The sequence below is a fragment of the Oreochromis aureus genome, linkage group 8, assembly GCF_013358895.1.
Source record: "Oreochromis aureus strain Israel breed Guangdong linkage group 8, ZZ_aureus, whole genome shotgun sequence".
Classification (NCBI taxonomy): domain Eukaryota; kingdom Metazoa; phylum Chordata; class Actinopteri; order Cichliformes; family Cichlidae; genus Oreochromis; species Oreochromis aureus.
Genome location: NC_052949.1, coordinates 14,071,611 through 14,098,080, shown reverse-complemented (window position 1 = coordinate 14,098,080; position 26,470 = coordinate 14,071,611). Strand labels below are relative to the sequence as shown.

The following is a 26,470-nucleotide window of genomic DNA, read 5'->3' as shown; positions in this document are numbered from 1 at the left end:
GCCTGACGTCATCTCCTACCACTTCACAGCCAATGTACAAGGCGTCGGTTTTTATTTTTAAATATCAGACTACAGAGTGAGAGTTAGTTTTTTATTGTGGTTATCAGTATAATATTTTTTAACGAATATTTTTTAAACGTTAGCGAAACGCTCCGTGTTCATTCTCTTTGCTGTAAGCTGCAGCAAAAGTTTCATCACTTAGGGGAGGAGCCGTGTCCGTCTGTGTTCAGAGCACTGCTGTGATAAATGAAGGAATGAAAGCTTAAAGAAGATGAACAAGAATTAACAGAAGACAGGGGCTGGTTCGTGCACAGGACAACATATACCGGGATTTCAGGAGGTTAAGTAAGAAGAAACACGTTAATATGCATGGAGCAGGAGGTTTATTTATATTTTGACTGTACACGTGGATGCAAGGAATCAGGTTTCATGTTGCTATGCAAGAAGACTTTATATCTTAGGTGGATGGAAAAAGGTGGTGTATTTGTCCTAATGTGCATTGGTGTTTCTGTTTTCTTTTTTCCTCACTGTTTGTGTGTTTCTGTCTCTATTAAAGACCATAAAATGACCATGCTGCTGCTGAGGCTCACCCTCTGTTCAAAGATCCCCCTGGATTCACCAAGACACTTAAGCCAGCTGCTCTCCAGAAAACTGACACAAGGCAAGTAATCCAGTGCTTTATGTCCCTTAATCAAATAAGGCACATTTAAGTGCCTTAACCAAATTTCCCCTTGTGTGACAGTTAAAGGAAAGGATTATTCTATGTGTTATTATAATATTGTGGCAGTCTGGGTTGTACCAAAAAAGTTATTTCTGGTATTTGCCAAAAAAAGCAAAAAAACAAATTTAAACTGTTGTAAGTGCCTCGATGGCCTGTAATCTGTCAAACATGTGAAACATGTATCTCTAATGAATGATGAAAGGCATTTTGAGCCAGAAAGAACATTTTCGTCACAATATAGAAGCCTCAACTGGTTTTTGGCAAAGTCACTTTTATATATCCTTTATTTTTCTGGGTAAAACGTGTAAATTGACATATAAAATGTCTTTTTTCAATGGAAATCCGTCCATGAAAACAGCACAAATGACATCAGATATACCATCACAGTTCTATAAAGATATTTTAAGTGGCCAAAAAGGACTGGATTGATTAAAATGTAGGTACAATAACATAGAGTCACAAAAAAAACTTGTATAACAAATAGTTTTCCTTATTTAAAAATCACTTTTTGGCAGTCGAACACCAGCAAGTAAATGTAATATGCCAATTGCTTTATTAATCCCAGGACAGAAACTTTTTGATATGTGATAAATCACTTCAAAATAATAATTGTTCATGCAAATCTTTTTTCCCAGAGGACTGTCTAAGAATTGGTTATGAAAACAGACATTTTAAAGACAATAACTATATATTGTGACTGTTGTTTCGGTTAATCATCACACATATAGACCAGCCATTGAACCAGAATTAAACAAATAATCACAAATGAAATGATAATTAAAGTGATCTTAGCAAGCTAAAAAGTTGCTAAGATAAAACATAAACATAACATAAAACGATGTGCTTTTGTAGGTCAGGGCAGTTTCTGACCTGCTCTACTCTGTAAAAGATGTCACTGGCTGCTCTCTTTCTCCTTTTTTTTCCTCCTCTTTCTTTCTCTTCTTTTTTTTTTTGGTGCACTCTCTCTGCCCACCTCTCTCACGCGCTTCATTGCTCCACAGAGATGTGTAATGTCAGCACAGGCTTTCTCTGAGTGTCCTGCTGATGTGGCAGTTTGAAGGCTGTGATTATCTGTTTCCCAGGTTGCAAATGGATGTGTGGAAGGGCCTCTCACTGTTTGCTTCATTCATGTAATCAATGAAACGGAAACCCAGCAAAAAAAAAAAAAAAAGATTGTTTGAAGTGGTCAGTTAAAGGAAAAATATTTACCCAGATAGTGTTACATCAGCAAATGTGGAAGGGAGACATTTTTAAACTACAATAAGTAAAGAGATGCACACTCACTTGCCACATATTAGTTACACCGTGCTTGTACTGAGTTGGACTCCTTACCTTCAGAACTGCCTTAATTCTTTGTGGCATAGATAGCATCATGCAATTGCTGCAGATTTGCCCGCTGCACATCCATGATGTGAAACACCCCCCCCCATTCCACCACATCTCAAAGGTGCTTTATTGGATTGAGATCTGGTGGCTGTGGAGACCATTTGAGTACAGTGACAGACAAGAGTGGCCCTCGGTGTGGTCTTCTGCTGCTGTAAATGCCGTGGGTTCAGAAATGCTCTTCTGCATGCCTTGGTTGTAACAAAAATTTATTTGTATTGCTGTTGCCTTTCTTTCAACTCAAAACTGTCTGGATATTCTGCTCTGATCTCTGACATTAACAAGGGATTTTTTTTCCCAGGGAACTCGCCACTCACTGAATATTTTCTCTTTTTTTGACCATTCTCTGTCAACTAGATCAGCAGTTTTTGAAATACTCAAACCAGCTCATCCATTGCCAACAACTATGCCACATTCAAAGCCACTTAAATCACCTGATGTTCAGTTTGAACTTCAGCAGTTCATCAAGACCATGTCTACATGTCTAAATGCATTTAGTTGCTGCCATGTGACTGGCTGATTAGGTAACCGCATTTTGCTAGCTGTACCTCGCAAAGTGAATGCTGAGTGAATGTAATCAGGTGTTATGAGATCATCTTAGTATTTAGTCTCTTCGGCAGCATCATGAACATTATTTTGGCAGCTGGCTCTTATTAAGCACAGTACTGAAAAGTTAAGTGTGATTAATAATCAGAAAAATATCTTCCAGGTGGCCAGGGCAGGGCCCATAGCAGCTCCTTCGCACACCGCAGTGAGCTGCGTCAGGCCAAGAGGATCGTAGTTAAGCTCGGCAGTGCCGTCGTCACACGTGGAGATGAGTGTGGCTTGGCTCTTGGGAGGCTGGCCTCGATTGTGGAGCAGGTGAAAAACCAAATAAAATGATGCACTCTATACATTTTAGAGATTATTGTGTATAAAATTCTTGACACAGGGGAAAAAAATCAGTAGGTAACACAAGCTTTGACCTGTTTTAAAATTCAATGACATGTAAACCAATCTGTGGGTTTTCATGATGTTTCCCATCCACTGATGATGTTTTAATTTCTCTTTTTCATTTGCTTCATCTCATTTTTTATCTATCTGTAGACGCATGTGCTGTAGTACTTGCTACAGATAGTACAAAATGAACATTTATCACCAAGTTACAGAATGTATGGTTTCATAATTTGTTAAAACTGAGCTTTAAATCAAAATCATTAGTGAGTCTGAAGAGGAAGAAAATGGCCCAAGCAGTGAAACTAAATGGTTCCGTTGTTGCGCAGGTGGCTATGTTGCAGAATCAAGGCAGAGAGATGATGATTGTCACCAGTGGAGCTGTGGCCTTCGGCAAGCAAAGACTGAGACATGAGATCCTGCTGTCCCAGAGTGTTCGACAGGCGCTGCACTCCGGACACAGTCAACTCAATGACATGGTGAGAAAAGATGGGAACTTAGGGTATCTCAGAAAATAAAGATGCTGATGTTAGCTGAAAACTTTGCCACTTTGTTGACAAGGTAAGTTGCAAAAATCTTCACCGAATGCTTTAGTTTTTCTTCAGTTTGAAAATACAATGAAATATCATCCCAATATAATCCCACAATAATTTCTATTATTGTGAAGCTCATTGTTTGCAGTTTATTAAAACTTTATGTTTATGCTATGGTGCAGTTAGCTTTATCAGACAGTTCACTTGAACAAACACGTGCACTTCAGTACAAATACTATCATATGTTGCACTAGGTTACATTTATTCTTCTTTGTGTATAGAGTGTGTAGGTCACGCTTTTCTGTCTAGCTTACTGCTGATAAATTGCACTTGGTCGGTGTGGTGTAATTTCTTTGTGTTTGTTTGTGTTGCAGTCTTTGCCGGTGCTGGAGGCCCGAGCCTGTGCTGCAGCTGGACAGAGCGGCCTGATGGCCCTGTATGAAGCCATGTTCACCCAGTACAGCACTTGTACAGCACAGGTGCTTTGCAAAATTCTCGCTTAATGAATTGCTACTGTTTAAATTTCTCCCTCACTACATTTTCTGATTTTGTGCTGTCAGGTCCTGGTGACAAATCTGGATTTCCACGATGACCAAAAGAGGCAGAACCTGAACAGCACACTGCGGGAGCTGCTGCGCATGAACATCGTGCCAATCATCAACACCAATGATGCTGTGGTGCCCCCTCCGGAGCCCAACAGCGACCTGCAGGGGGTAAATGTGGGTACAGACAGCAGGGGGGCGCCGCTGGTTGTAGTGATGGTGGCAGCAGGGGTTGGCAGATGGTGTTTATGATTTTTTTTTTTTTTTTTAACATCCACTATTCATTAACTACAACATTTTCTATCTTACACACACACACACGTACACACACACACACACACACACACGCTGAAACACCTCTGCCACCCCACCTTACCTTGTCAGCTCTGCAATCAACCATAAAGGCATGTGTATGCAGGGAGGGGATAGACAGCAGTGCATGTGATCACCGGGCATCCTGTGAGGATAACTAACCTCTTTTTATCAGATTATTTAGCTTCACTTTTTACTGTGTTGTATTTGTATTATTAATATTACTAATTATTGACTTAGGCAGCTAGAAGACTACTACTTATAAGTGATTGGTATAACTTTAGCTTTTCTTTAATTAACAGAAAACAATAATTTTCGAAATAAAAAAAAAACAACTTTCTAGCAAAATCAATATTTTAATAAAAATAACTACCTATTTTATGTAATTTATCTGCTAAAATTTATGCCGTGGTGGGAAATCTACTCTGTATGTATGCCACAACCACAAATCTTACATTGTAACCTGGGGTGCACCTCCCTAGAAATCACAGTGTTTGGCCTGTTCAGTGCTTGTGATTCATTTTGTGCAGTTTTTGAATTTATCAGTGAGAAAATAACAATCATCACCTCAGTACAAGGAATAATAATCTTAGCATCAATGTAAGGACTCTGGTGGGAGATTTCCAAAATCTCTACAAACATTAATCACTAATGTCTAAATCAGCTGTTAGAGTGGCCACACCTACTTTTGTATCATTTAACTTTAGGTTGTCCTGAAAGGAGTCAGTGTTAACTCCACAGCTCTGTCCAAATCCATCACATCTGATAGAAAACAACCAACAAAAAATGCCAAACCTCAAGCATCAAAACAGTTCTTCACAAGCATATCTCTGAGTTGATCAGCTCTGTTTAACATTTTCCAGATGTTGCTGCCAGCAGTGTTGCAGAGTCATATGTATTAACATATTTGCGTTTCAATTTATCTGCTTAGTTCTGTCTTTAAAAAATAAGCTCATGGGTTACTCTCTGCTGCCGCTTTTCTGCCTTCAGGAGCTTACATCAGCAATTTTCTGCTTCTGCAGGTGATCAGCATTAAGGACAACGACAGCCTGGCAGCACGGCTAGCTGTAGAGATGAAGGCTGACCTGCTCATCGCACTCTCTGATGTGGAGGGTATGTGTGTCACTGCAACAACACTCTGGGTCAGCTGTTAGGTAACAACACCATCTGTCTGCTCACTTTGCTGACGGGGGGAAAAAAACATCCCTCTCAGGGTCAATGGAGAGCCATACGAGAAAGAGAAACACACACCTTCTGCCTTCGTGTTTGAAACTAATGCTGATGGGGCTGACACATGACGTCCATGTGCACACAGAATCACGACTGTAGTCATTCAGCACCATCTGGATGGCTTTTAGAATATTAAATAAAACAAAACTTCAGCAGAGAAGAGTGATCATAGTAAATTATCATATGATAATGCACAATAAAAGGGTACTATCCAGGATTTTCCTTTTAAAAAGGGTTGACTTATGCAAAAATGGTACCTTTCAATCATCACGTAGGGCTTTCTTATCAACCGAGATCTTGCATTTTCTTTCTATATCTGTATTATTACGTATTTGGGATGTTTCTGAGGATGCAACCTTTGCTTTGTTGTTGCTAACTAAACTCTTTATTCACCAGCTTTGTTTATGGCCTTAGAAACACTAGCAATAAAATGCATGTGAGAAAAATTTAGGCTGATGTGTAAATGCTGGTTATTTTCATCTTGAGCAAATAAGTCATATGCGTAATTTTCATATTTTAGGACTATACAACAGCCCCCCTGGAACAGATGATGCCAAGCTCATTGACATCTTCTACCCTGGAGACCAGCAGTCCATCACCTATGGTACAAAGTCTAGAGTTGGGATCGGAGGCATGGAGGCCAAGGTTGGTGAAGTCGCCCATCAAGTCATTACAATTTCTTTTTTTCTCTTTTCTTTTTTTGCATCAGTTTTCTTGAGAAAATTCTTTTACATAAACCTAAATGAGAAATACAAGCGACCAACAAAACTCAGGGCAGATATCACAGACTGGGGGCAAAAATCCTTAAAGTATGAGTGGTGATATATAAAATAAGATTGTGCTTGTTATTACATGTAACGTGTTGGAATGACCCAACTCTCAAATGGTGTCTTCCAATATGATAATGCTTGCATGTCATATTGGATGCGATAAAAGATTGTACATTTGATTGGACTGAGTATTAAAATTAAGTAAATCTTATACAATTTTTTTTTTTTTTTTTAATTTTTTTTTTTTTTTATCTCTGCTTGGCTGCAGGTCAAAGCTGCCCTTTGGGCCTTGCAAGGTGGCACCTCAGTGGTTATTGCAAATGGCACCAACCCCAAAGTAACAGGCCATGTCATCACTGACATTGTGGAGGGCAAGAAAGTAGGAACCTTCTTCTCTGAATTTAAACCTGCCGGTGAGTTTACCTGAGCTGAATAGTTTTTTTTATTGCTGTAAAACTGCATCTGCAGGCTCTGATGTTTAATTCTGTCCTGACTCTCCTTCAGGCCCATCTGTGGAGGAACAGACAGAAATGGCACGCAGTTCTGGAAGAACCCTTGCATCTCTGCATCCAGTCCAGGTGACACAGTGTTTTCAGATAAAGGACTTGGGCAACATCTTTTATAAACATTAAAAATGTAAACAGCTCTTTGGGTGCTTTATCACTTAAAGAGAAAAACTGAATTATTTGGTTGACTTGTCAGAGGAGTGAGATCATCTGCCATCTAGCAGATCTGCTGACTGAAAGGAAGGAAGAGATTCTGGCTGCAAACAAGATGGATATGGACCTGGCTGTCAGTGCAGGTAACAGGACACCGCATCAAGTCTGGTTTGGAAATATAAACTAGACTTGCAGAGACATTCTCATGTGTTGCCACTAGAGGGCGACTTTCCCTTTCTCTACATATGAGTTTTATACCTCACTACCTGCTGTCACAGTGTTACTCTGCTATGCCTTCTTTCTGTAGGCCATTTGCCTCCAGCCATGCTGAAGCGTCTCAGCCTGTCACCGGCCAAACTTAACAGCTTGGCAGTAGGTCTCCGCCAGATAGCCATGGCCGCCCAGGACAGTGTGGGTCGAGTGCTGCGCAGGACCAGAGTGGCTCATAATTTAGAGCTGGAGCAGATTACTGTACCCATCGGGTTGCTTCTGGTCATATTTGAGGCCCGACCTGACTGCCTGCCGCAGGTATTGCTGCAGAAGAACTTAAATCTTATATAAATATATAAAACACTTGAACATTGTTGAAAAAAATTACATATGGGACAATATCAAGACAAGGCTGATATTTGACCTTATTGTCCTTGTATTTCATCACACATATGTACTAGATTGGGATAAAACTCAAATGTTAGAAGTTAATGGATATATGGGGACGTTACTATGAATAGGAGATTAACATGTCAATAAATAATAACACCTTGTATTTCTGCAGAACTTACCATAACACATCCTGTGGTTTATATGCTTAGCTAACTTTTTGGTTTCCATTTTTATAAACGTACTTTGTCACTCTTTCTTGGAACACCTGTAATAACCAGGTATCAACACTGGCAATAGCCAGTGGCAATGCCCTCCTGCTGAAAGGAGGAAAAGAGGCAGCCAACACCAACCGTGTCCTCCACCAGCTCACCCAGGAAGCTCTTTCCATGCATGGAGTCAAGGAGGCTGTGCAGATGGTAAAACTGATTTCCTACATATTTATTAAAAAGTAGTGAGAACCTTGTGTCATCTTTATAGCACTTTACAGCACACTCTTCTATCTGATGTGATTCACAAACCCGTATTTCTTCCCAGGTGAGCACCCGTGAGGAAGTGGAGGATCTGTGCCGACTGGATAAGATGATAGACTTGATCGTCCCCCGAGGTTCATCCCAGCTGGTGCGGGACATTCAGCGAGCGGCCAAGGGCATTCCTGTGCTGGGTCACAGCGAAGGAATCTGCCACGTCTATGTGGACTCAGAAGCCAGCATTGACAAGGTCATAAAAATCGGTCAGTTAGAACAGTTCCCCCCCATATAAATGCCTGTCAGTCATAACATGCCAACAACTGACTAATGGTTTTCTCTTCTAGTTAGAGACTCCAAGTGTGACTACCCAGCTGCATGTAATGCTATGGAAACTCTGCTGATTCACCGGGACATCCTCAGGACCCCTATGTTCGACCAAATTATTGACATGCTCCGCACTGAACGGGTAAAATGCCAAATACATGCACTAAGTCAATATTCTGATTGATAAATTAAGGAAAACTGCAGCTGACTTTCAAGCATAAACCAATGTTACTCATTTTTAGATACATCACTAGTCATCCAACAAAATGAAAACCTTTTTTGTCGTAATATATTAAAGTTAGAAATAATTTATTTCTGTCTGATGATTAGGTGAAGATTCACGCAGGCCCTCGGTTTGCCTCCTACCTGACATTCAGCCCCTCAGAGGCAAAGTCTATGCGGACAGAGTATGGTGAGCTGGAGTGCTGCATGGAGGTGGTGGACAGCATGCAGGAGGCCATAGAGCACATACATAAGTATGGCAGCTCCCACACAGACGTTATAATCACGGAAAATGGTAGGTGATGCAATATCTTGCTGATAGTACTTTGTTCTTGCCCAGTCTCTTTCTCTCTCTGTCTTTTTAAATACATTCTACCAATTTGCTTTTTAATTCCTTTGCCTTGTAGTTTCACAATTTCTGTCACATCTTACCTCACCATGACTGAGTAGCACCTGTCAGTTTGGTCATTCTTCTTTTGTTCCGTGCCTTAGTGTCTTAATATTCATCAAGTTTTCCTTCTCTCTCTGTTGGATTCAGTCCACCTTGCGTCTCACTTTCTGCCATAGCGATTAATGAGCAGTGACAAGGTGTTGTCAGGATGAGTGCACATCCTCCCTTTGTGACTCTACATTGTGGACGGAGCCCATTTAAAATGTAGAGCAGCTGATTAACAGTTTAAAAGACTTCTCATAACTTTGAAACATGCTCAGACACACTTCTGTCTTTGAAGTGAGCCATCACGCTGTGTGTCCTTAACTCATTTTGATAGAAGCTATCCTGTGCAGTTTCCAGTGTGTTCTCTCACTGGCTGTGGTCATTACCATGTGGACAAAACTGATGTCTCATATATTTTACAATTTTCTATTGACATGTGGACACTATTTTATGAGTGTCGTTTGAAGGGTGTGAGCTTAAGTTTTTCAATAAGGCAAAGAAACTCAGGTTCACGTTCCTTTGAAAATATAAATATTAAAAACATTATGTGCTTTTATTCCGGCAGTCAGAATTAACTTTTAAAAAATAAAGCAAAGTGTTTACTGGTAAGATTTCCACCTTGAGGATGATCTCACCTGCAGTGGAGGATGTGTTGCTGCCATCTAGTGACCACAGAAGGCACCTCAGTGAATTCCAGACTGATCAGTTTGTATCAAAGTTGGATATTATCAGAGAGGAAGATTGATACAAATGGTGAATACGCTGTCTTCATTAACCTGCTTGTAGATATATTTTTGAATGGATGTGCACGGTTCACGTGAATTTCAAAGATTATCTCAGGGACATATCTTTGTTTTCAGGAAAGCCTTTAAATCAGAGATGGGGGAACTCCGGGCCTCAAGGGCCGGTGTCCTGCAGGTTTTAGATGTGTCCTTAATCCAACACAGCTGATTTAAATGGCTAAATCACCTCCTCAACATGTCTTGAAGTTCTCCAGACGCCTGTCAATGAACTAATCATTTGATTCAAGTGTACTGACCCAGGGTGATATCTAAAACCTGCAGGACACCTTGAGCCCTGGAGTCCTCCACCCCTGCTTTAAATGATAGGTTTAGGTTTTATATAAGCTTTCAGTCTCATTCTGTGCATTAATGTGTCAGTTTAGCTCAGTTTCTATTCTCATTTCTTTAAATTAAGGCCCAAAAGTGTTTACAGACACAATAGCACTAATGAGATGCTTTTTTCTGTCAGAGGACACAGCAGAGAAGTTTCTTCAGCAGCTGGACAGCGCCTGTGTTTTCTGGAATGCTAGTTCACGTTTTGCAGATGGCTACCGCTTTGGACTGGGTATGTGGTGGTCTTGTGTTGACATCCTCTGTGTTGTTTTCTCTAATCCTGCCTGAATATTTTTACTCACATTTCACTGATATGTTCTCTTCATGTAGTCCTCATTATTTGCACTCTTTCTGTACTTTTCTCTAGGAGCAGAGGTAGGTATCAGCACGGCTCGTATACATGCCCGAGGCCCTGTAGGCCTGGAGGGCCTGCTCACAACCAAGTGGGTCCTGAGAGGTGATGGACACACAGTAGCCGACTTCTCGGAGAATGGTACCATGAAGTACCTGCATGAAAACCTGCCTGCTGGGCAGCCTTTAGCTGGACAGAGAGACAGCAACTAGGCCAGAGAGTCTGACAGCATTCCTTTGGCCTTATTACAAACATTGTTTGCATCACCATCCAGAAGCTCCCTCGGGTTTTTCTCAAGATGATCGTTGACTGTTTTCACTATCTTCAACCTTTGAAGCACATAGCTGCTCAAAACAGCAATGGTTCATTTTGTTACTACATTAAAAAAGATGTTCCTATTTAAGGACTAAGAGTCTAAAATATTCTACCTCAGCTTAGGTTGGGTAAGTCAGTAAGCCCCAATATTAAACTATGCAAAAACCCCAAACTGTGTTTAAACCATGCAAAAAGATACTTCACACAGATTGAGATTCGTCATTATTTTCTCATTTGAATTTGTACTGGGCAAACTAATTTTAATAATGGTATCTTTTAATTAAATTACTTTATTTTTTTAAAAAGATTTTGGTAGAAAACAATATTGAAACTGTTCTTTTATTTACACATCTATTTAATAACTTCCTTAAATTCCTTGCTTGATGTCATTTCTTTTTACTTTACTTCCTGGTAATATCTCACTTTAATAATGGTTGTCTGGCTATTCTCCCACCTTAAGCTGACAGATCATATGGTCCCTGTCTCTCTATGCGAAAAGTGTGGCTGTATGCTGATTACAGATAACTAGCATGCATATGTCTGCAGTGACTCTGATTAGCTAATATATGTCTAGTACCAAGAAGCCAGAGCCCCTGTTTAATTACTCTGACAGTAACTGTGCAAGCTAAGAATCTTTCTAAGCACACATTAGTAATGGACTCTAAGTACCTTCACAGATACACATTACTCTAATAACCTATGAGAAACACTTAATTGCTATAATTAAGTAAGAACCCCTAGCAGTGTGTTTTAAACAACCACAGAACATGATTTTTCAGTTTGATCAAAAATATCAAAAAATATTAATAACAAAATGCACTCGTTTATCATTAGAAGCTACCCCAACTTTATTATATGTGTTGTCATGGATACACATAGCTGATGGCTTCTCTCTAGCCACTACAGTATTACTAGGGTAAAATGATGATTTAATTTCAATTTGCATTTAATATTGTAACCTCTCTGTGACTAAGGGCTCAGTGGATTACATTGGTTCATTACCCACGAGGTTCACACTGACTGTACTTTAAGTGCTTTCTTTGTTCAAACAATATTTGTACCCCCCGCTTTAATTCTGGGATGAACTTTCTGTATGTTTCTGATATACTGTCTTTTGAAAATACCCGTGACATTATCAGACATGCAGCTTGTAAATGTATTCGTAAAATCTTACCTAATAGGATTAAAAATATGCAATTCTAGGACATCAGAAAATGAGATTTTGCTCTGCAATAATGACACTTAAATACACTCCAATTTACATGCATCCATTTATTCCCGTATTTTTTTATTTATTTGATTATTGTTGCATGTTGTGTTCATTTTTCCATGCTTTGTTGCTTTCCTGCTTGTTCCTTTTGGTGCCCAAAGCTTCTGTCAGAGCGGGAATCGTAATTGACAAGCTGCCTCCTTCAAGCTGGAGGGGAGAATGCGACTGCCTTTAAATTAAGCTTTGTAACATTCCAGCCTCTGAGCTGCTATCAGATGTCTTGCAATGCACACTTAAGGATTAGTTTGGGTTATTTAATAGCAGTATTGTAGAATAAAAGTTGAAAAAGAATATTTGGATATTTTTCTTTCTTTTGTCTTTTTTCTTTTTTTTGGCAGATGAAATGTTGAGCATTTTCACATGTATGTTCATCTCTGTCCTGGCACTAGTCTTTCTACTTTCACAAAGAACACAAATTAATGGGGAAAAAAGTCATACTGATCTGAAAAACAGATGTCTAAAAAGGCCCTTTTTAAAGTTGCCCATAGGGGAATTCGCATTGCTGGAAGTGGGGCAAGTAACATGGAAGACAATACTATAGAGGTTTAATTATCCAGCCATCAGAAATGAAAAGGGAGAAAAGGAGAACTGAGACTAATAATGGAATCACAGTCTTATGTTCTGGGTTTCTCTGTTTCTTCTTTTTTCCTTTTTTCTTTTCTATCATCTAAAGAATTCATTCTCCAAAACGCACTACTTACCCTTCAATCAGCTTCCCATCATCAAGTCCAAAGGGTTCAGAGATGAAGAGGGATACAAAACTCGGATCTCACTCTTTTGTCCTTTTTATGTGTGGAGCGATTGAAAATATCATCTAAATGACTGGAGGTAGAGAAGGAACAATCTAGGGACATTCAGTATTGCTTCTTTGATACATAATGTTTGATAGAATTGTATTTTACCATCTCTTAAGTGTAAAGAGTTGTTTGTTACAGTTACAGTAGCTATTGAAGTGCAGGTGTGTGCATCTAGTTCTCGTAGTAACATGAGTTTTCTACGTAACGGGACACTGAGGAGTGTTTTTGTTGTGAACCAGGGAGGTTACTAACTGAAACTGCTATTTTAAATATAATTTCCATTTTGCATTGAAATAAACCTTTGCAGGACCAGTTTACCCTTCCTGGAACAGGGTTAACATGGGAGAGTCTGGTTGCTGGGCCTTAGCCTGAAGCAGCTATATGGGTCTGCCCTCCTGTGGGCCCACTACCTACAGGAGCTGTAGGGGTTCAGTACTATAAGGATTGTGACACATGCATCGTCACTTCCCTGGTGCAGTACGTGAGGTGATCGTGTCATCAGGAGCTGCAACTGCAAGATCACGGGTGCCAATTGTAGCAGTAATCCCAGTCACACTGGAAGTCAAAGGAGCTGTCAGGCTGTAGAAAGGGTCTGATTGGGTTGGTCAGCATGACTGGCCAATGTAGGTTACATCGTAGATTCTGCAAAGATTCACCCCAGGAGTTTAAATCAGGCAGTAGGGTGCCCAGAGGGTTTGCAGTTATAACATACCTACGGTTTAGATTTCCCACTGAAGCATAAATCTCTAGTTTGACTGCTGCCCCTACGACCCGAACCCAAATAAGTGGCAGAGAATGCATGGATGGATAAAGCTTTGCTCTTGTATTTTACAGATACCTGGTTGAAATGTTTCCACAGTATGGTTTGTTTTTGAATTCAAGCTTTGACTTGGTTGAAGCTTTCAAAGGAAGAAATATTGGGATGACCAACAATGAAAATACTGTGATATCGCTGAACTGGAAAAGTGGAAGAAAAAGGATGGATGAAAATATAGAAAAATAGAAAAAGTATTGTAACTTTTGTCCTTATGTACCAAGTAGATTTTTCAGTTATGTTAAAAGTGGACAGTGAAGTGAAATTTACTATACGGAATATTATGCGAGATCATTTTCAGTATTTATTTTTTGTTTGTTTGTTTGCATGGTTGTTTTGGGTTTGTTTGTTTTGGGGTTTTTTTTGGCATGCACCCTTTTTTTTAACTGCAACATTATATGCAGAGCTATTTCTGTAGTTCTGTGTATGCCCGAAATGCTTTCCTTACTGAATTTTGTAAATATCTGATGTCGATGTTCCTTTTGACCTCGGATTAACTTCCAGTTATGTGTCAGGCCAGGCAGCCTGTAAAATTTCCTCTCATCTCTTATCTGGCTTTGCCCTGAGACCCCGGGTGATCAGATCCCATGTTGCACTCTGTTGATGTTGTGTTGTCTGCTGGGCATTGTTGTCCACAGATATAAAAAAAGATGATAAGGGCAAATCACTGGACTTGAACAGCAAAGCTGACAGTCCTTTAATTGGACATTACTCAAGGCCAAAACTCATATTTCTTGTTGTGCTTGATCTTAAGAGATTCTCAAATGCACTCCCTGCTGGGCTTCAATTTTTTTTGAATCAATAATTAATGGTCAGTGTTATTTATTCATGTGTATCTTCGCCAATTACGTAGTGTCTAATTAACAATTTCAATAATTGATATTTATTTCTGAAAGGGTTCAGTATCTTGGGCTGATGAAAAATGCATGAGCAGGGATATGGACTGGGTTTTGTTTTTTGTTCTGAGAGAGCTTGATGCTCGGGGCTAATACCAGGCCACTTTGACTCCAACTCTTTGAGTTGGCACTGGCCTTGTGATGTGGATCTAATATGGGCAACTTTCATGGACCCAAAGCGCTTACTCTGTACCATGTGATCTCATAAAGACTCCAACATGCCCATCCTCAGATACCCTTTTTTATGGTCTTTAATAGTGAACTTCAAAGAATAAGCTTCTGTTTCCTTGATAATTTTTCTTTGTGTATGTGGATCTGTAATATCACGAAAAACTGTAGAAACTCTTGGTATTGTTAGGACCTCAGTGATTCCACTACAGTGTCTAACTCTGTGGCCTGATGAAACTAAAGTTCAATCACCATATTAAAGAGAAAAATACCCCTCAGATTTATGACAAGCTATATCCCCCTGATCTTTTGACAGTGACAGCTGTAGCAGTCAATAGAAAATTAACAAAGGCTTCCTTTAGTTGACTTTCATCAAGTTTTCATTTATTGTGATTCCAGGAGGACAGGAGGTTAGGGACCGGCGAGGCAAAACATTCTGCTATGGAACGACCAAAGCATTGCTTGAGCACTAAGTTGGGTAGTAATTTTACCCAACAATGCAAAGCAACACAACAAAACGAGAACCCCAACATCCGACGCATCCAAACCTGCATCATTAAAATGTATGATTTCAGGTTTGAACATCACAGTGTTGAGACCACACTGAAACAGTACTGCCATTAAGGGAATAAGAGGGTGGTATTCTTAATGGTGGGATTAAATAAGGGTTAAAAATCAAAGTAATGGGAATCAGTTGAGCTCAGTGACACGTCTCAGAGAGCCAAAGGTGGGACTGGTGCTTCCCCACTCGCTGTGCCTCCTGTATTCTCCAGGACGCAAGAAGTACTGGCGTCCCCTATAGTTGGGGTGTTCGTGCAGCATCCAGTAGCCCTCCATGACATTGACGGAGGAGATATCACGGGTGTGGAAACGCTCGTGCAGGTTTGGGCAGTCTTCCATTAGCTCCATGTTTTGACCGCCAAAGTCAGATCGCTCGAAGATCTTCATCCTGTAGTTCCCATTATACTAGGGAAGAAATAAGAGAATAAGATAATACCACAAATTAAGGTAAAAATGTCTTTACTTTTTTGTTGCAGTCAGCCAGAATAAATTATCCTGACTAGTTACCCAGTCTACACTTTGAGATGTGTTAAAATAACCCTGGCTACTGCCATTGATGCTTCAAGTAACAGCAGTAGACATAAGAACCAAATGATCCTGAAGAGAAAATGAGTTTAAACTCACAGGAGGCACCATACGACAGGAGCGGATACAGTCATTGAAGCCTGCCCAGCGCTGGTAGTCGGGGTACTCTCCCTTGTGCAGCATGTACTGGTAGCCGCCATAATTTGGCTTTTCGTAGGCCACCCAGCAACCGCTCTCAACTCTTATCGAGTTACAGCGGCTGAAGTAGTTTTGCATCTCGGGGCAGTCACTACTGCACTCGTAGTGACGACCCTGGAAGTTCCTGTCTTCATAGAAGATAATCTGCACAGAACAGATGGCTCAGCATTAGTGTATCACCACAGAGATGTTCCAAAGACCACAGCAGAAATGTAACCGTGTAGTTACCTGTCAGGTTTTCAGGCTCTTAAACACTAATAACATGAACGCTTAGTGTTCACTGTTCAGTATTCTGAGCCAGACTTTTAAAGTTAGTTTTATCTAACAAAAGTTTCTGAGTAGAACATTTGTAAGTGGAGAAATTTGAAAAAAAGATGAGCTTAAGGGAGTACAAAAAAGTCCCAAAAGATGTGCTAGAAGCAAAGCTGAATAAAATAAAGTATAGCATTTGGTACATTTTAATGAATGAACTGTATAATACTTTTCACAAGTTCTTTGTCTGTTTTCACAGGAAATAGGACTATAAGATCAATTAAATATTTGAGGCTTATGCTATCCTTCAGAGAAGAATTACATTTCCCTGCACTTTTAGCGTTTCTTACATTAATTTATAGGTTATGAAAATATGGTTAATAGTCCTTAAGAACTAATGACATGTTTAACCCAGAGAGCGATACGTTGTTACTCTTTAAAGGTCTTTTACATTTCATATGACCAAAAAATGTATATATTTTTACTGCTCGTTATCAGAATATATTAGTTCAACTTAATTATTTATCTATAGTGCTTAATAAATATATTAGATCACGACTCAAAGTAAGTTTTTTGCCACAGCTACCCTAAATTGGCAGCGTTGGTAATGATAAAATGATATTTTTAATGCTAAAATATAGTTATTGTTATTCTCCATTAATTTTTAAATCTACAGTCTTACTAAAAAGCCAAATTAAGTCTTATTTTTTACCAAATTATAGTTATTTACTTGCATTCCTGAAAAGAAACTTTTGTTTTAGTGGTTAAATGTTATGCTTGAAGTCCAGTGGGAAAAAGTGAATTCAGTTTGGTATTTCCTAATAAATAAAAATATACTTTTTAAATATCTGTGTTTTCTTTTTATATATAAAACAGGTGATCTAACAAATTTGTAAAGCACTATATTTACTACACAAATCGGTATACCGCACATCAAATATCAGTGAAACATTACGTTTGTTAAATTTCTTCCTTACCTTGCCCATTGTAACTGCGTTAAGTTCAGACCAGACCAGATGCGGGCTCTCCCAGACCTCTTTATAGACCCTGCTTAGATCAGGGCTTTGCAATAGTGAAACAAAGCTTTGTCGTGTCAGCACAGTGCGCTCTATAGACTGCACAACACTATGGCACTGTTGAGCCACGGCAGCCGCTTTGTCTCTGTCAAAGCTCTGTCTGTCTATGGAAAATACTGTCCAACTGCATTTTCTCAAAGGCTTACAATAAGAGTTGCAAACATCTGCCTTTAATGGCATGAATGTTTGAAACCTACACGCAGACTTTGAAGCTAGACAGAGCAGCAAACAGTCTGAGATCTGACTTGTATGTTAAACCCATTCAAGCAGCAGGCTTTGTTGGCTGAATATAATCAGGAAGCAAATATGCTGCCTTGCTAGAGTGTCATTGGACGTTGCATTCATGTCTGCGTTCAAAAAAAAGCTCACAAAGGACATCATTATTTTAAAGTTTTGTGTTTAATGTTCATTTGAGATGCACACGGGTGCAGTTTACATGAGAGTCCTCATTCTCCTGAATGAGCCCACCATGGGATTGTGGCAGCCCCAGTCGCCACAGGCCCTGTACTCTCCAGGGCGAAGGAAATACTGGCGTCCCCTGTAGTTGGGGTGCTCATAGAAGATCCAGTAACCCTCCATGATGTTGCAGGAGAAAATATCACGGTAGCGGAAGCGATCATACACGTTGGGGCAGTCATCCATAAACTCCATTGAGTGTCCCATCATGTCTGGCCTGTTGTAGATCCTCATCCTGTAGGATCCCCTATACTGCATTGTGAAAGAAAACAGGGTAATCATGACTATTATGTTATTTTCAGTAGGTGTAATCTCTAGAGAACTCTTTCCACACCAAGCTAACTTTTTAATTCAGTACTCGCACTACTCGGTTTCTTTAACTACAAACGAGATTGAGCAACAACTCTTTTGGAGCATGACAGAATTAGATTTTTTTTCCTCCTCCCTGAACTGCCAGAAACACTCAATGTGACAAACAGAATTAGAGTGAAGGCACCAAGTCTTATGGGGGGTATGTCATATTCTTTTTAAAGGCTGACTCAGTCTCCTTTGTGGGCCTTGCAGCAGAGACTTTTATGCTATGACCTGTGTGAGTATCTGTAAATGACATCAAAAAGCCAGTGATTGACATCCATATCCAAAGCAGCTTTTGATGTACAAGGTGAGTGTAACGGGGGGGTGGGAGGGTGCTACCAATTCTATCTGTCTGTTTGATTGACTTACAGGAGGGAACATCTGGCAGGAGCGGATGCAGTTGTTGAAGCCCATCCACCAGTGGTAGTCAGGGTACTCGCCAGGGCTGAGGATGTACTGGTATCCCATGTAGTAAGGTTTCTCGTAGAGCACACAGTGGCCGCCGCTGACACGGATGGAGTTGCAGTAGTTGAAGTGCCTGAAGGTGTCCATGCAGTCACTGCTGCACTCCCAGTGGCGGCCCTGGAAGTTGCGGCCCTCGTAGAAGACGATCTCGAGGAGAGAAGGGAGAGAGAGAATACAGTTTATGTTAGGCATAAAGAAATGCTATCTCATAGACTGGTGAATAGGCTCTCTTTACCAACCTCTACACTTCTTTACACATTTATTTGCACTGCTTAACAGATGAAAATCAAGGTAACTAAAACCACTGTTTGAGCTGGGGGGGGGGGGGTTTCTGCTTGTCTGATCCAAACCCATCAAAACAAAGACAAAAGAGTATTTCTGCTGCCCTGTCTTCTCCTTCACTGAATCTCCTTCCCATACATGACTGCATGTTTTCAATTAATGCTATTTTCTCCTTCACCACCTGTCCAAAGCTGTTGCCTTACTGCAGGTGAGCTCATACCTTTCCCATGGTTGTAGGACTGTGGATGTTTGCGCACCGTAGAGTTAGACACACTTACAGGTCCTTTTATACTCTCCTGCTGACCATGAGGCCTCTGACCCATTGGGGACTACTATCTTTACCTTTTCAGATGCCAGCTACTGTTCTCTTTTGTCTCATATCCTATGGGTAACTTATCTCCAAACTGCTAGAGTTTACCTATAGAATTGGCAACCCCCCCTCGCTCACAAAAATGACCACCACACAAGTGCTATTCTGTATTTGCGTGACCCCTGTTCCGCCATGACCTTGTGATGTAGCCTTTTCAAATATAACACAAAGGCTCTTTGGGTGTGAGGCCCCCCTGACAACAAAGCGTCTAAAGTGTACAGCAGCTCAGGTCATTTTTGCGGAGCACTCGCTGAAGTTGTACTCAATGAGGTCATGCTTTTCATTTTGTCTTGCTTGGATGTCACATTGTAACAGTTGCTTTTCATCCGGTCCCAGCTCAAGTTTAGATCGGGGCATTACCGACAAGGTTTAGGTTATAATTTAACTGTTGCTCAGTTTCCATTAAAGGGAGTTGATGTTGATACTGAGTTGGGCTTTTGAGTTGATGTAATCTAAAGTGATTTGTTGTCTCTTTTTGCTTCCATAGCCTGCAGTTGTACTGTGATGTCAGACGGGACTGGTCTGTTTGCAGATGAACAGACAGGACTGCTCAGTGTGTGTCTGTTTTTGTATGTGTGTGTGTGTTTTTATGATATAAAAGAAGGGGTTCGGGGCATGTGTGCGTTTGAGTCTTTGTATAAAATGATAGATGTTTGGACTTGAGTCTTTGGCTTGTAAGCATAGCCCAGAGCCGAAGGGGAAAAGGCCAGAAAGAGTTGCCGCCATGTATTGTGCTCCCAAAGCCCAGCTGATGCCAGAAAGGTCACTTCCATCCTTTAGCCTTTCATGGGGATAAAGAGCTCGTGCCCCCTCTCCACTCTGTATGCTTTTTACAGCTTTAACTGTAGAAAAAAAGGGCCAATGTTTTCAGAAAACACAATAGCCATTATGTTTCTAGGCATAAACACTCCTACCCTGGTAGTATATCCAAAGCCACATGACACTATTTCAATGCTAAGAAACGGCACCGATAAGCTTTTGCTCCTTTGATCACTGATCGACTTGAAACTCTCATAGGCTTCAATAGGTTTCATGTTTGAAGCTCCTCTCTTTTTCTATGACATAAGTAGACCATTGATATCCTTTCATCATGCTGTGTAGCGTAATTGTGGCGGATTATCAGATGGGATGTTGTTTTGTTTTGTGAGTTTCTGGAGCAAATGTTTACTTTGGGAGAAAGGTTTTTATCGGAATGCATAAGAAACATGTTTAGATTTTTCTCATATGTTCACAGATTAATCGTTTCTTTCATCATGCTAATTAAACGTAAAGCCTTTTTAGCTGCAAGAGGGCAAGAAATTGTACTCCGTCAAACGCTCGTTTAGGCTTTAAGACCGTGATACAGTTGCTAGAATTTATTCTTTTTTTGTGTTGAGGTGTCTTTGAGTTGGACTGCAGCTAAGCCTGACCTCTGACCTATTTGCAGAGAGAAACGTGTAACTGTGGTGCAATACAGTGTCTAAACTGAGGAAAAAAAGTGACTGCCACTGTCATTACTGTCATTGTTCTCATTTTCATCATTGAGGAACATCAGCTAACCCTAACTCATTAGTCGGGACCTCGCCGTGTCTCTTTGGCACCTTGTTTCACGGGCTCTCAAATGATCATCTTTAGCTGTGCTACAAGACATCTCCTCCCCACCCTGAAGGGAAACTAACATCACAGAGACCCTTGCCTGCTTCCTTAGTTCCCCCCGGAGGAGAAGAAAGCTACCCGCTGCGGAGCTTTCCACTCTTCATCTTAGAATGATGGAAGAAAAGGAAAGTAGAGGGGAACAGAATGGGGGTGGAGATGGGGGGGCTGTATTCGCTGCTCCATTGTGTCCGAGGATCTCATTGCGCAATCTGTGTAATCGCATGGGAGATGACGACACTATTAGCCCACAGAACGACTGTCAGTTGGGGACCTCAGTGATTGATGCGCACCCCACGGATAGAGGAGAAACTCTGACAGATAGCAGCCCAACACTAGTTAACTTGCAACCTTTTTCATCTATCCGGCTTCCCAAAGCAAAACCCATTCGTGTTGCTGATACCTAATTAGAATCTGAATGAGCAATTCAGTCAGTAAAACACAGTTTTTTTGGTCAGAGGAGACTTCTTTCAGTATGAAACAAATCATATTCCCTTAATCCAGACCATAGTCTCTCTGACCCTGATACATACAATAAGTGTCACCCCTAAAATGTTGCTGGTGGAGATAGGAGAGCAGCCGTGCTTGCAGTGGCTCCAATGTGCTCTTTTACTGAGCAGTCATTACAAAAACACTATGGTACTGAGGTGTAAACAAGGGTTCTATGTGAGTTTTGCTCCTGAGAACTGGCTAATCTGGTGCTGAAAATGTGGTATGATGGGAAAGCGCTTGCCAAAAAGCCTCCCACGCCGGGAGTAGAATGAGGACCTCTCTTTTGCTGAGAGATCATCCTCTCCATTCTTTCTGTCAGAAAATCTCCAGGCATCCTCCCTGTCTTGTCACTGCCAGCGCATAGGCTCTATCGGGATTGCCAGACGCAGGAGCCACTGTGAGCCCGTGCCAGGGCCAGGATTTACCGCGATGCGTCTGATGTGCTCCATCTTTTTTGCTGGGGGATAATTAAAAGAGGAAATGGTGTTGGAAGAACAGAGTGGAAAAGCAGGAGAGGAGGGAGGGGCCGGGGGCTTGGAATGAGCAAATGGATGCAGCTGTCAATTATGTTGAATTGTTGATATGTTTGTTTTCCTTTCTCTGAGATTTTGTGTTGAACTGTTCTCCATCAGGATTTAGTTTTAAAGTTTGCAGTAAATCTTCAGACTCTACATGTAATTAAAAAAAATATATGTAAGTTAATTAAGAACTTCTCTTAGCAATGAAATCACCATAAAGATTTTGTTTTAGTGCGATGCTGATGGCCTACAGGTGATTAGAAAGATACAACTGTTAATGTTAGTTTATACCTTTTTATGACTTTTTTATGACCTCTGTTTTATCTACTGTGGCAGTTTTCTCATACCTGGGCCACACTTTCCAACCTTTATGTCAGATCTTCCTTTCTGTGTTGTGCTTACACATTAAATTTAAGCTTAGAGGTTATTCGCAGCACTTTTCAGTGTTTGATTTCCCTGATCTGTATATTTGTTTTCTGTTTGTTTAGTTTTTTTACAAATCTGTGCCGATCGAATGAACCGAGCATCTTTCTTTATTTGACGAGATCAGTTTGAGATGCTCCGCCATGACCCAAACTCTGTGAAAAGCAGGACGACTCCTTCGTCTCTCAGCAGACGCACTTTGGGGAGTGATGGCTTTTAGTTGCTCTCACTCCTCATCTTCACACTTTGTTTTTGACGTGGCGTGTCTCGCGTATCCCAGAGCTTTAAAGGTTTAAAGAGCAACTTTTCACCCTGTAATCCAGGTGCCTTTCAAACAAGTCACGCTGTTTACTGACACATGACAAAAAAGTTCAACCCCCCTCTCATCTCTTTGCTTACAAGACTGTAACTCACCTCAGAGCTTGGTAGTCATTCCTCCAGAGCGCCCTGAACAAACAGAGCCTCGGCAAGAAGGGCCCCGTGCCTTTCACCAACTCACTAAATTTATAATAAGATGTGATGCTGTTGTTCACTTCTTCAAATTTGTCATCAAAGCAAATGTGTTCTGACAACAGCTAGTGACAAGTGCACCAGAGGAGAGGCAGCAAATCAGCTTTTTCACACCGCATATCAATTATTGATCATGTTGCCCCCCCCCACACACACACTCTCTCCTCCACCCCCCCGCTACCCCACCAAGTAGACACCTTGTGATAATGAAATACATCAATTTAGAAAATAAATAATAAAGTGGGGTCAGCTTCATTGTTGCAAAGCCTTAAGAGCTTGATTGACTGCCTGCACATTTTCCTCGTTGGCAGTCAGGCAGATCAAAGGAGGGTTCCTCTTATTGCCCAAGGCCACTTGCAATTTATTTAGAGGAGCAGTGCTGCTGTCCCAGCAGGTAACATTATTGGGCAGAGACACTCAGGATAATCATAGCTTTGAGGTGCCTCTCAAATCCCACCTCTGCCAGCTTTGTCATGCATGCACAAAAATACATGCATATCATTTACTAAACCCTGTCATTACTATATTAAATTAGGCAGTATATATAAAACTACGTTAACATCCTCACGTGGAGGATCCAGTTGCTGAAAAGTGACTGGCCCACCTGACCTTAGTATAATTGACTATATTTACATGTCAAATGTGTCAAAAATGAGGAAAGGTGAGGGAATTCAATCATTTCAAGGACTAAACAAACCGAAGACAAAAAGCAAGAGTTAAGTGTATTATAACTATTTAACTATATAATGAAGATATAAAGAAAAACCATAAAACTATGAGTTTCTTGATTAAGTAAACAGTATTACATTTTTGGACACCCCAATCTTCTTTTAGATTTTTTTTGTTTGTTTTTTTGGTGTGTGTGTGTGTGTGTGTGTGTGTGTGTGTGTGTGTGTGTGTGTGTGTGTGTGTGCGCGCGCGCGCAGCACATGAATAATAGACAACAAAGAGCATAATAACAGGGTCTATTTTCTGTCGTGACTCACACGTATGCTTACGGGCCCATGGTTTAAAATAACCTAAAGTCCTAGATGACTCTCTTCTATTACACCCAATTCAAACAAAGTGTTATAGCTAATAAAGCCTTTTTATTTTATGTGTATTTTTATGTTACTGCTTACACCTCAGCTTTTTTTATTTTATGTTCTAATGTCAAATCCAAAAAAAAACCCAAATCCGACCTTTTAGAAAGGTAAATACAAACTAAAAGCTATGTGATTTTTTTTAAAAATTAGATCAATATCACAAAGTAAACAGATGAAACAGACTTTTTTCGTTTAAATAACATTGTATATTTTTTAAACTGACTTTGATTTAAAATTTCCAAATCATTTGTAGACAACTTTTTATTATTAGCAGCAATTTAGTAAGAAAGAAATGATTATTTTAGAAGTTTAAGAATATTTTACACACTAACAACCAGTTAAACGATTGACACGGATGCTTTATGATCTCAAATCTATTAATAATCAGTTGTTTGCCTGAAACATGATAATTAGATTTTATATTATTGCACACCGAACATATTTATACATATATTTATTGTTATTTGAAAACTCCCTGTATTAATGCCAGTGTACTGATTAGGAATTTCCAATAGCTGCTTCTTTGTTCTAATCCATTAAAAGACTACATATTTTCAAACTTTACTATTAAATCTACAGACACATACAGATTTGTTTTTCTGTTATACTGGGACTTTTCAGTGGGGCTCAGTTTGTCTTGATAGTTGGCCAGTTTCAGAAGATATTTGCCAATCAGTTCCAAGCACTAGAGGGCACTGGAAGCTAAAGCATTATCTGGCTGCCTGGTGGCTGTTTTTAAGTCCTTTATACAACAGCCATATCTCAGAGCTGCTTCGATGTGTGTTTGTTTGCTTGCATCTATACATTAGTAGGTAAGCTTGGACTCACATGTATATAGACACGAGTTAGACAATGGCACAATTTCATGTGATACGGCTCTGTGCCACGACTCGTGTCTGTACTGACGCCTATCAGTGGTCCAACATGGCTCCACCAGGGGAGAAGTTTATAAAATCACTAACAGGCTGACATGACCTGTGTCCCTCAGCACACACACTGCTTGTCCACTTGTTTGTAGAAGTAAAACACACATTCGCTGTACACACAAACACACACGCTCTAGAGTTGGTTTTACAATGCTAGTTTCAAACAAACTTTGACTAGACGCGCACACACTTGTGTGCGCACACACACCCACACAGCATGGTCAAACAAAGTCTCAGATAGACAATGAACAGTTAGCTTTGTAGCAGTTTCAAGCCACTGTGTGTTTTTGAACTGCAGATGTGGATGCTGACTGAAGGATCAGTGCACAAACTGCAGGACTGCAGAGATGGCAGTTCTCCCATAGGGTCTGGCACAGCCCAGGCCTTTTGTGTCGTACACCATTTACACTGTTCATTTAGCCACAGTAAAGAGACTGGTGGTGCTCTCTCTCTGTTTTGTGGCAGGTGATCATTTAAAAGTGCATCCTCAAGCTCGTGCGTGCGCATTTTACTCCATATGGCAACCGCAAAGGCTTTTCAGAGATATGTTGCTTTAAAAGTGTTTTGTCCTGGCCATTCTGGGATAGCAAGGAAAGAATCCAAATTGAGTTCTTCTTTTTCTTGTTGGTATTGAAGACTATATGTTTTAGAGTTATAAATTCTATACCTTACTCTGTGAAAACTGCTGGTTTTTCCCTTTCCTACTGGGAATTAATTGCAGACATGAAGCGCATGTATGCGAGGTGGAATCAAGAATATTATTAAGATCGGTGCACAGTTGTTTTGCGTTGAAGGGTAGCAGCGAGACGCACGTGAGGCTTGACTTGATCTGAGTGAGGCCTCGGAGGAGCAGGAGAGAGATGCTGCTGTCCCTGGACTGCGGAGAGAACGGGCCCTCGGCACAGTCCCTGGAAGACCGAAAGCTCCACTCAGGGGAGTTTCAACCAAATTAAAAAACAATGATACACTAAGGGAGAAACTAATGCCAGTTCCCATCATCAAGACCCACATTCTTCACTGTTTTGCTTTTAACTTTTGGTTTGTTTTTTTCCTCTCTCCCCTTTCCCTCTCCCTCTCAGTCTCTGACTCTCTTTCTCTTTTCCCTCCGCACTGTTGTTTTCTAGTTTGTTTTCCATCCGTACTCCTCTGGCTGTCGCCGAGCGCTACAGCCACTTTCAAAGGCTCGGCTGTCACGCGCCGCCTTTGAGTCCCGTTTGAAATTTTAACGTACATGTTGTCAGGGTGCCGTCAGGAGTGATTGACAGGTCCGTCCCAGAGCAACACCGGGCTTGGCAGGCTGGTTGTCTTTTGTCAGAGGCAGCCGAGGAGAAGCAACAAAGGAAAGGAGCAGAGGAGGAAAAAAAACATACATAAATAAAACAAAACTGCTCTTACCCATTTCTCAATAAAGACCAAATTAGATTAATCTTAAGGCAGAGCAAGGCAGGGAGGCAGTTGTGGAAAAAGACTTGATATTTTCTCT

The 26,470-nt window shown here is 40.6% G+C and overlaps 2 protein-coding genes across 5 annotated transcripts; one reads left to right on the top strand and one right to left on the bottom strand.

Moving 5' to 3' along the window:
* Nucleotides 1-12,472, top strand: aldh18a1 (aldehyde dehydrogenase 18 family, member A1). Of its 4 annotated transcripts, none has more exons than XM_039615978.1 (18): nt 1-340; nt 557-661; nt 2,814-2,965; nt 3,367-3,516; nt 3,945-4,049; nt 4,131-4,289; nt 5,447-5,537; nt 6,175-6,299; nt 6,693-6,837; nt 6,929-7,002; nt 7,127-7,226; nt 7,391-7,611; nt 7,965-8,102; nt 8,221-8,416; nt 8,498-8,619; nt 8,808-8,994; nt 10,387-10,482; nt 10,618-12,472. In XM_039615978.1, the coding sequence occupies exons 2-18, from the start codon at nt 565-567 to the stop codon at nt 10,812-10,814; spliced, it is 2,355 nt and encodes a 784-aa protein (XP_039471912.1). In that variant the 5' UTR covers nt 1-340; nt 557-564; the 3' UTR covers nt 10,815-12,472. The 4 variants fall into 4 exon arrangements, with proteins under 4 accessions (XP_039471912.1, XP_031604970.2, XP_031604971.2 ...); XM_031749110.2 differs by having other exon boundaries at nt 2-345; XM_031749111.2 differs by lacking the exon at nt 1-340 and adding an exon at nt 357-475 and having other exon boundaries at nt 4,131-4,283.
* Nucleotides 12,473-15,236: 2,764 nt separating this feature from the next.
* LOC116327453 (beta/gamma crystallin domain-containing protein 2-like) lies at nt 15,237-19,319 on the bottom strand. The gene is made up of 6 exons (XM_031749042.2): nt 19,252-19,319; nt 18,654-18,896; nt 17,908-18,182; nt 17,376-17,460; nt 16,048-16,290; nt 15,237-15,828 (listed from the first exon to the last, which is right to left on the bottom strand). The coding sequence occupies exons 1-6, from the start codon at nt 19,258-19,260 to the stop codon at nt 15,553-15,555; spliced, it is 1,131 nt and encodes a 376-aa protein (XP_031604902.2). The 5' UTR covers nt 19,261-19,319; the 3' UTR covers nt 15,237-15,552.
* Nucleotides 19,320-26,470: the final 7,151 nt, after the last annotated feature.

What these genes read in the sequence shown, in the direction of transcription:
- aldh18a1 (XM_039615977.1), top strand. Translation starts at nt 370, where the DNA reads ATGGAGCAGGAGGTTTATTTATATTTTGACTGTACACGTGGATGCAAG. An exon ending in TGGCCTCGATTGTGGAGCAG is followed by an intron (nt 2,966 to 3,366) that starts GTGAAAAACCAA and finishes GTTGTTGCGCAG; the next exon opens with GTGGCTATGTTGCAGAATCA. An exon ending in TCAAGGAGGCTGTGCAGATG is followed by an intron (nt 8,103 to 8,220) that starts GTAAAACTGATT and finishes ATTTCTTCCCAG; the next exon opens with GTGAGCACCCGTGAGGAAGT.
- LOC116327453 (XM_031749042.2), bottom strand. An exon ending in CCTGCCAGATGTTCCCTCCT is followed by an intron (nt 18,183 to 18,653) that starts GTAAGTCAATCA and finishes TTCACAATGCAG; the next exon opens with TATAGGGGATCCTACAGGAT. An exon ending in ACGCAGTTACAATGGGCAAG is followed by an intron (nt 16,291 to 17,375) that starts GTAAGGAAGAAA and finishes TGTTCTGTGCAG; the next exon opens with ATTATCTTCTATGAAGACAG.